We start from the raw sequence: 9471 nt of genomic DNA, 5'->3' as shown, positions 1-9471 counted from the left end.
GTATCTGCGCTGCCTGGGATTATATAAAACAGATCAGGTGCAGACACGAGGCGCGTCTGGAATGCAGGTTGAGATGAGTCACGGGCTTATTTGCATAAAAAAAATGAAATGGGGAGAGGCTGCAACATTGCCTGGTTTACATTCATGCCGACCAACATAGATTCTTTCTGGGTTATATATTACTAACAATGGCGTATGTTTGCAATGAATGAATTATCACCACATAGTATGTATCACCACCGCCACGTGTAAACGTGTATGTGCAAACCCGCTGTGCGTTAAAAAAAAAAAAAAGAAAAGGACAGTTTCAATGCCCTGAGTCACGCTGTAGTGATAAAATACCGGTACATCAACGTGTTGTATATGTGCAGCAAGAGTTTTGCAAACAGTGTTGTGCGGAGCCCTACACTAGGGTTACAATGTGTAATATTCCCCAGTGGACTTGTATATATTTCAAACAGCACAGAATCTTTGCAGTAAGAGAATATGTGAAACAGGAATTTTGCAAGCTGAGTTGTGTCAAGAAAATGAAGACACTGAGTGCATTGCATTGTTTGCATAGCTGCAGTATAAAACATACCAATCTTTCTATGTAATTAGGACACACACAATTAGTAAAGTGTCATAATTCAATTTTGGAAGAAGGTAGGAAACAGACACCAAATTATTTAAACTCATAAATTGATCATGATGGTGGGATACTGCACCTGTAAACCACTGCTGCAGGACAAGCTTATTGTTTATAAAAGAGAACAGCCCAAAAACTCAATTTCGCAGTCAGTGAACTTTAATCTGACAAAAATTTCAGTGTCATACTTTTATGTGCGCTGTATACGGTATACACGGTATTGCAGGAGGTAAAGTCTGAACACACACACATTTCAAACCAATATGAAGGAATCTGCCAACATGTGTGTCTATGTGAAAATATGGTATTCTGCTGTTTATCTTGTACTACTTTAATCTAGACAAATTAAACCAAAATTTAAAAGCTTGCTCAATTACACTTGTAGGTGTCAGCTATTGCAAATAAGGCTGTTGATGGTAGTCCTGGAACCAATAATTTTCCTCCATCTACCTCCGTTGTCCTGTCGTAAATGCTTTCCCCACAGCAGCATTTCAAAGTGGTCTTCTGACTCTATGTCAATACTAGATCAGACTAACAGCAGCTGATAACTGCAAAACTGCAAGTGATGCGTCAGCTCAGGCAATCCAGCAGGAGTTTAAAAAAAAAAAAAAAGATTAGGTAGAGCCACATGGCATATCCTACTCAGTTAATCCTACTGCAAAAAAAAAAAAAAAAGCAAAATTGTCTATTCCATGAGGTTGACAAACAGTAGATATCCAAATAATCCTCTCCGTCTTTTAGTTGCTAAACTAAAAGCACTTCACCATGGAACCCTGATGATTTGGGCAACAGTTCAACAGCAGCCACCTGTTGGCTGTCTGAGAGTTTAAAGTGAAAGTCTCTAATGCAGTTAGCCTCCAGTCTTACAGTATGTGCATTTATTGCTAAACATCTGCACAGATGTATTAAATAACAAAACAATTGTCTTTTTAGTTTGCAAATAGGATTTAATTGGCAATATAACTACAGGGTGCATAAAGTGTGCAAGGATATAAAAGTCTTCCAATCTGATTCAATCTGAAGTCATGGTTTGTATACAAACAAGAGAGACACTTGTCTTCAAATACACATTATACACCCTACTGAGAGGTATTATACAACAAGTGTTTTGATCTTTAGAAATTAGAATTTGATTCAGCGTCAGGCTGTTTTCTCTAATGGATCCAATGGACCCTTTGTGATGCTTGTTTTTCCAAAGTGTACTATATCATGTTATTGCAGAAAGCTGGTTTTGAAATCATAAGGAAAGTGATTAACAGAGATATTCTGGGCTGTAGTTTTTATAAAAAGATCAGGGATATGTTTACGTACTTGAAGTGTATTTTTAAGGCAGTTGAATGTTTAGTTTTAAGCTCTTTATTCTGATGTGTATATCAATGATTGGGATCCGTTCAAGTTTTACTAGACTTTTACTACTATTTACGATGCTTTACAAGGCTTATTGAATTACTAACTATGCATGTTCTTTAAGATAGGAGAAACATAATCAATCATATCAATGTGTCTATTAATCTCTCTTCATTAGTGTGCTTTGGCATGTGTACTACCATTTTCTTCACTATTATTTTACTTGCTATACCAATTAAAACTTTTATTAGGGAAGCATGAATAATCCCAGCATGTGTGTAAATAAGCTTTGTATTGGAAACAACGTTTATAATTTAAAGCTTTGTTTTAATAGTGAATGATTTGTAAATAAGAATAAGAATAAGAATAATAAGAAGTATAATAAGAAGAAGAAGAATCTTCAATGGGTTTCGATACTTTTACAAAAGTTTTCAGGTACTAGTGGAAATGTGTCAATATGAGCTATGAAGGTAATGTAGGAAGTGAAATTTGAGGTACTACCATCTTATTTTACATCTTCGTGAAGACTTTACACATTGACTTCATAGTTAATGTTAATTAATTCATACAAATTTTTTTTGTATCAGTATTTCAAGTTCCAAGTCTTACTCACAGTAAGCTCCATAAATGTACCAGAAATAAAGCATTTTCCCAGCTGATGGCACTGACACGTTGCTTGTTTCAGTTATCCCATTTGTTCACTAGTTTGCTATGTGTGAACAGCACATAGGGGCTCAATTGGAATGGCTCCGTGATTCATACAGTATGACCTGGATCCCAGCAGAAGAAAAGCAGTGGGACTTGCACAGAGCCAGCCTGACCCATGAATACAGATGGCTTTGGTTTTCAATGGATGTAGGATAACGCATCTGGTCCTGAATATTGATGACAACATGATCTGTCAATAAGCTGTGACTCTGGGGAAAGAAAGCCTTTTCATCAGGGAGGAAAAAAATAAACTCATCATAATGTAAAGCTGGTTATTTTACCTTTCTGTGTTTTTAATATAGGCCAGGAAATAAATTGGATCATATTGTGCTGTGTCTCTAAAGTTACGGTCACAGTACCCTGTCATCTGTTCGGTCACAGAGACCAAAACTGCAAATAATACAGGTGTTGGTGGTAAGGTCAGCTATCTCAGGCATTGTTTTTAACAAGAATACTCATTAATAATATTTACTGCAGATAAAACGTCTGGTTCCACACATATAAAAGCAGTCTTAATACCTGCAGTTAATAAATACAGAGCTGTCTTCACCGACTCCAGCCTTACCTGTTTAACCATTGCTACATTACATTTCTACATGAACTGCTAACTAAAGGTTAAACTAATCTTTTCATGGCCTTTGTTAATAAAATAAGATCAAATTAAATTGTATGTATATCAGATTGTATGTATATCTCTTGGGGTTATAGTGTCCCAAGAACCCCTCATACAATTACAGAATTTGGATGTCAGTTTCACTTTATGAGAAGCATCACTGTATCCCCTTGAAATAATAGATCCATTACAGCATACAACCCTCAGGTGGTGCAATAAACACATTAATTAAAGGTAAAGAATTGAACCTTAAAGGGAAACCATTTAAGCCACAATATTGTTTTTGTCTACAGAGAATGCAATGTTGGCATCTCAGAAAAGGTAGTGCTTCTCACAGAGCAAATTTAAATAGATTAGACCTAACACCAAATTGAATTACTCTACTGATTTCAAACTGTTTTTGCTTTTCACATTTGATTAAAGAACAGTCAATTAATCAACATGGGACCACCACTATCTTGTGCTTTTGTTGTATCAACATTGAAATGCGCTCAACAGTGCACATTGCCACTGAGCCAGATACTCTAACTGTGAGCTGTAACTCTGCTGTACTTTAGCTGGACTTTAAATGCATTAGACAGATCTGTTGCTTTTAGTGATGGAAGGGGAAAAGAAGATATTATATTCAGTGACCAGCAAGAAAAAGTTGGGTTTACTTCATCTTATACCAGTTCCGTGCCATTGTTTCTCTTCTTTAACAGATCTGTGTTTCCATTGGACGATAATACCCATGCGGTTTAATGTATAAGTCTTTCAGTAAAAAAGGGGACCTTTTACTTTAAGAAAATGACATTCATAACATAATGTCTTTCCAGCAGGGGAGCAATGCTTGTGTCATAACAAAGCCTTAACTGTGAGTCATTCTATGTGCAGTTGTTCTCATCCACTCATCCATTCATTGCAATCCAAATTCGGAAAAACTCTTTTTGATATTATTATCATGGTTACTGCTTTGTCGGTTCAACATTTTATTTGTTATCTAAAGCAGAATATTAGTGTGTAGTGTTTGGATGAAATGGGGAAAGAGCTTAGTGCTGTGCTGTATGGTGCTTCATCTGGATGATAGAGCTTTTTCTATTTCTTCTTTTTTTTATCAATGACACCAGGATGATTAATGCTTTGGGAAAGGAGGGGGTGAGTCATCTGGTTAACCCTATCCATTTCAGAGTCAATAAAATCTGAAGCAGCAAATGCAAAATTCATCCATAACTATTAAACACTCAGCAATTTTCAAACACATATTGGAAGAGCATATAATGAGCATATATTTTTGTAGGATACAGAATATATGCATTGCATGGCGCTACTTTTTATTCTTTAATTAAACTATGTCAAGATGAGGCATGATCAACAAACAGTGAACATTTGTATAATATGTTTATAAAAGTATGTAAACACCACTTTATGTCCCTTATTTATAATAAATAATAATAATAAAGTATATATTTAACACCCTTCATTAATTACATTTGCTGGATTTTTTTTTTCATGTGCATCTGGGAAGAATGAATGATTAATAAATACAGACAAGTGACAAAAGAGCTTAAGTGAAATTAATGAAGAATACAGCTCAGATATTTATAAAACACCTTGGAACAGATAAAGAGAATGTTTGCAAACCTATATACAGTACCTGGGGATCATGGGCAGATACAAATATTTTAGAAAAAACTAAACTATTTGGAATACTTATAGATTCATTTACTTTGATTTCATTCGAAGGTATTGTATTGCTACAGACAGCTCCTTTAAAGATACATGCTTTTTACAGAGCAACAAAGGGTCTGTACTTGCACTGAGGTAGAGAAGAAAATTAATTGACATAAGGAAGTTTTGTGGAAGAAGACATTTTTAAAATATAGTCAACATTTGATGTTGATAAAGCAGGATCTAACATTAATATTTTCCTTTGTATTTGTTTCTAGCTTGCCAACATGACTGAGAGACCAGGACGTAGGTTTCATAACCTGACAATTGAACAAGTTCTTACTTTAGACCAGGTCCTAACGGAGGTGATACCCATTCACGGGAGAGGCAACTTCCCAACACTGCAGGTGAAACCCAAGGACATCATCCATGTGGTAAAAGAGCGACTGGTTGAAAAGGAGATAACTGTTCGTGACATCCGTCTCAATGGCTCGACTGCAAGTCACATCCTGGTCAATGAGAATGGAACCAGCTATAAGGATCTGGACATTATTTTTGGAGTGGAGCTCCCCAAGCAAGAGGACTTCCAGATTGTGAAGGAGGTAGTCCTTGATTGCTTGCTAGACTTCTTGCCCAAGTGCGTCAACAAGGACAAAATCACTGCACTCACCATGAAGGATGCATATGTTCAGAAGATGGTTAAGGTCTCCACCGAGCATGACCGCTGGAGCCTCATCTCGCTCTCCAACAACAGTGGGAAAAATGTGGAACTCAAGTTCGTCAACTCAATGCGGCGCCAGTTTGAGTTCAGCGTGGACTCCTTTCAGATTATCCTGGACCATATACTGGAGTCTTACCAGGACTCTGAAAAAGAAATGGCAGTGATAGCCAAGGCCAAGAACCTCCTTGAACAGACCAAAGAAACTCAGGCTAAGGAAATGCAAGCCCAAGACAAGACATTGCAAGCCCAGACCCAAAGGTCAGTGGATCAGGCAGAAGAATTGTTGATTGAGGCCAAGGCATCACTAGCCCAGGACAACCAGTTGACAGTCCAGGAAAATGAGGTACCAGCCCTGGACAAGAAAACAACATCCCATGGCAATGAATCACAAGACCAGGGCAAAGAAACACCAGTCATGTGCAAGGAAACACCACCGATGAGCAAGGAAACACCAACCCGGGACAACAAGTCACCAGCCCAGTGCAAAGAAACACCAGCCATGGACATGAAATCACCAGCCCAGGACAAGGAGTCACCAGCCATGGGCAAGGAAACACTAATCCAGGACAAGGAGTCGCCAGCCATGGGCAAGGAAACACTAACCCAGGACATAGAGTCACCAGTCCAGGGAAAAGAAACCCCACCCCAAGACATTGAGTCACCAGTCCAGAGGAAAGAATCATCAACAAAGAACAAAGAATCACTGATGCCAATAAAGGAGTCCCAGACCCCAGCCAAGAAGTCCATGATCCTGGTCAAGGAATCAATGACAGTGGCCGCAGAGTCAGAAACCATGGACAAGATAGCACCAGCCCAGGATAAGGAATCTTTGACCAAAATCATGGCATTGCCAGCCCAGGTCAAAGACTTACTGGCAGAGTCCAAGGAGTCACTGGCCAAGAACAAGGAATCACCAGCCTTGGCCAAAGACTTATCTTCTCAGACCAAGAAATGCATTACCATGGACAAGAAGTCCATGAACCAGGGTAAGGCATTACCAGCCCAGTCCACAGAGGTAAGGACTCATGCCAAAGCTTTACCAGGCCATGTTGAAGCCTTGCCAGTCCAGGAAAAGGAATTGGTGGCCCAGACTAAAGCATTGCCACTCAAGGTCAAGGACTCATCAGATCAGCTCAAGGATTCATCAACTCAGGCCAAAGATTTACAAGTCAGGGCCAAAGTATTACCAGCCCGGGGCAAGACACTGCCAGCCCAGGACAAGGATTCAGCAGCCCAGGCCACTGAATCCCTTGCCCAGAACAAGGAATTGCCATCCCTGACTGTGGTGGCCGAGAGCATGTATGGAGATTTTGAGCAGGCCATGGACCACCTGCGCTACCGGCTGATTGCAACCAGGAACCCAGAGGAGATTCGTGGTGGTGGGCTCCTTAAGTACAGCAACTTGCTGGTCAGGGAGTTCAAGCCAGCCTGTGAGACAGAGCTCAAAACCCTAGAGCGCTACATGTGTTCACGCTTCTTCATCGACTTTTCGGATGTCAACGAGCAGCAGCGTAAGATCGAGTCTTACCTGCGCAACCATTTCATTGGCGAGGAGAAGAGCAAGTATGACTACCTGATGACCCTGCGTAGGGTGATCGATGAGAGCACTGTCTGTCTAATGGGCCATGAGCGGCGCCAGACTCTCAACATGATCACTATCCTGGCTCTAAAGGTCCTTGGCGAGCAGAACATCATCCCCAACACAACCAATGTGACCTGCTATTACCAACCAGCGCCCTACATGAGTGACCACAACTTCAGCAACTACTACATTGCTCATGGGCAGCCGCCAATCATCTACCACCCCTACCCACTGCACATCCACATGCAGACTGGTCTGGTGTAGCAAAAGGTGGGAGTAGTAATAAAGATAGAGGGAAATCAAATTCAAATAAAGGGTGTGAATGAAAATATTTCAGGTTGAAATCTTAACAATTGGTCAATGATGCACCGCCTACGTGCAGAGTCCCTTATCTCAAAAAGCTCCAGATAACTCTTGCTGGCTCTCACTGCAGGCATAGAGCCCAGTGACCTGCGGAAAGTTCTCTGGTAAGGCTAGGCATCACAGAAATCAGTGCAGTGGATCATCTAGAAGGCGAGGTTACCTGGCTGATCTAGTTGAAAATATGAATCTAATTATACTGGGTCAATGCAGGTCCAATTTGAAACTGATGTAAGAAATAAGTAGGCAGGGTTGTATGACTAACTCATACCCTACTTTTTTAATGAACGGTAAAGTGTGCCACATCTGTATTGCTCTATTCCTTTGCCAAAATTACAGGTATAAGGTCAGGTAGCTCCTGCTAACTCCATGTTAGCCACCTGATATAGAAGTAACTGTTGTGATGGAAGATAATTCCACATTTCTGAAGAACTGCAAAGGAATATAAATTTTGGTAACATTTTTTAACAAACTGTCCATGTTTAAATCTATTTAAACAAGAAACAGTTGATACGTTCTTACATAATTCCTTTTTTTTTTAAATACCAATATTCATATGGCTTAGAACCAGAGCGACTAATTTAAAGTTCTTCATTTAGAGAAAGTGAATTTAAAAAGGCTTTCATTTTTGTTTCATATGGTTTTGTAGATTGTAGGTAAAAACAATAATGTTGACAGTGTATTGCACACAGCCATTGGCAAGATAGCAACATTAATATAGCATCTGTCGCTCTAGTTCTGAAACAGTAATATTGGTAATACAGTACAGAACGTATTAAGTATTAGATTATGTTTCCCATAATTACATACAACTCTGATGTGCCATATTGGATTTCTATTTTTACTGAGATGAAAATATTTATTTTCTAAATGTTGTCATTTAGTAGGAGATCATTTGAAAGCAGTGTTAATATTATGCCAGGTTTTGTCGAATAATTCACCCTTAATAAATGTAAGATTTTTACCATTACTAATTCCCTCATCTACCTATTACACAGGCTATAATGCTACAGTCGCTTGCCTGTACAAGACCATAGAAGTAAAGCATTAAGCCGAACTATTCATTGAAAAAGGATAGTTTGTGTGGATCCCATTGATAAAGCTTGGGCATTTTGTCAGTGGATTTTCTTGAACACTTGAAGCTGACAGTATTCTATATCAATGTATTTCCTTTGAATCTTTGTTTTTAGGCTCTATAGAAAAAAAATCTTAAAAAACATTCTTACAGTATATACTGAACAACGTGGTCTATACAATGTCATGAATGATTGAGTTCAATATAAAACCCCAGAAATCAATAGCAGTTAAACAATGGATATAGGAGGCTGTGTGGTCCAGTGGTTAAAGACCCAGGCTTGCAATCAGGAGGTTTCCAGTTCAAATCCTAACTCAGCCATTCACTCATTGTGTGACCCTGAGCAAATCACTGAACCTCCTTGTGCTCTGTCTTTCGGGTGAGATGTTGTTGTAAGTGACTCTGCACTCACCACACACCCTAGTCTCGTATCTTGTAAAGCACTTTGTGATGGTGGTCCGCTATGAAAGGTGCTATATAAAAATAAAGATTATTATTATTTGGACAAGAAGGAACAATTCAGAACACTAAATAATCTTAAATTAAACTAATCCTATGTTGGTATGTGACGGATGAGCTGCTGCAGGAAAGCACTGGCAGGAAATGACAAGCTGAAGTTCAACCTTACTTTATATGGATGGAGGCGAGTTCATTTTCAGCTGGAAGTCACACTGCAGATCAGCACCTTTTAACTTTAGATGATCAACTACAGTATACATCTGTGCACCTTACAGGACACGAAAACAAACCCTCCATGGTATTTTCTTATCAGGATTTAACCAGTAAACAA

The 9471-nt window shown here is 39.0% G+C and overlaps 1 protein-coding gene across 1 annotated transcript; it reads left to right on the top strand.

Annotated features, from left to right (window-relative positions):
* Window positions 1–5230: 5230 nt before the first annotated feature.
* On the top strand, window positions 5231–7821 carry LOC121295882 (terminal nucleotidyltransferase 5D-like). Its single transcript, XM_041221003.1, has 2 exons — window positions 5231–5824; window positions 6923–7821. Exons 1-2 carry the CDS (start codon window positions 5231–5233, stop codon window positions 7508–7510), a joined length of 1182 nt encoding a protein of 393 aa, XP_041076937.1. The 3' UTR covers window positions 7511–7821.
* Window positions 7822–9471: the final 1650 nt, after the last annotated feature.

Source organism: Polyodon spathula, chromosome 20, assembly GCF_017654505.1.
Source record: "Polyodon spathula isolate WHYD16114869_AA chromosome 20, ASM1765450v1, whole genome shotgun sequence".
NCBI classification, from domain to species: Eukaryota; Metazoa; Chordata; class Actinopteri; order Acipenseriformes; family Polyodontidae; genus Polyodon; species Polyodon spathula.
Note: the sequence above shows the minus strand (reverse complement) of the source record. Positions and strands in the feature narration are given on the sequence as shown.

Bases quoted from the DNA above. Each gene is read 5' to 3' on its own strand.
- LOC121295882 (XM_041221003.1), top strand. From the start codon at position 5,231: ATGACTGAGAGACCAGGACGTAGGTTTCATAACCTGACAATTGAACAA. The intron at 5,825-6,922 runs GTGATAGCCAAG...TCCCTTGCCCAG, and splicing joins ACTCTGAAAAAGAAATGGCA to AACAAGGAATTGCCATCCCT.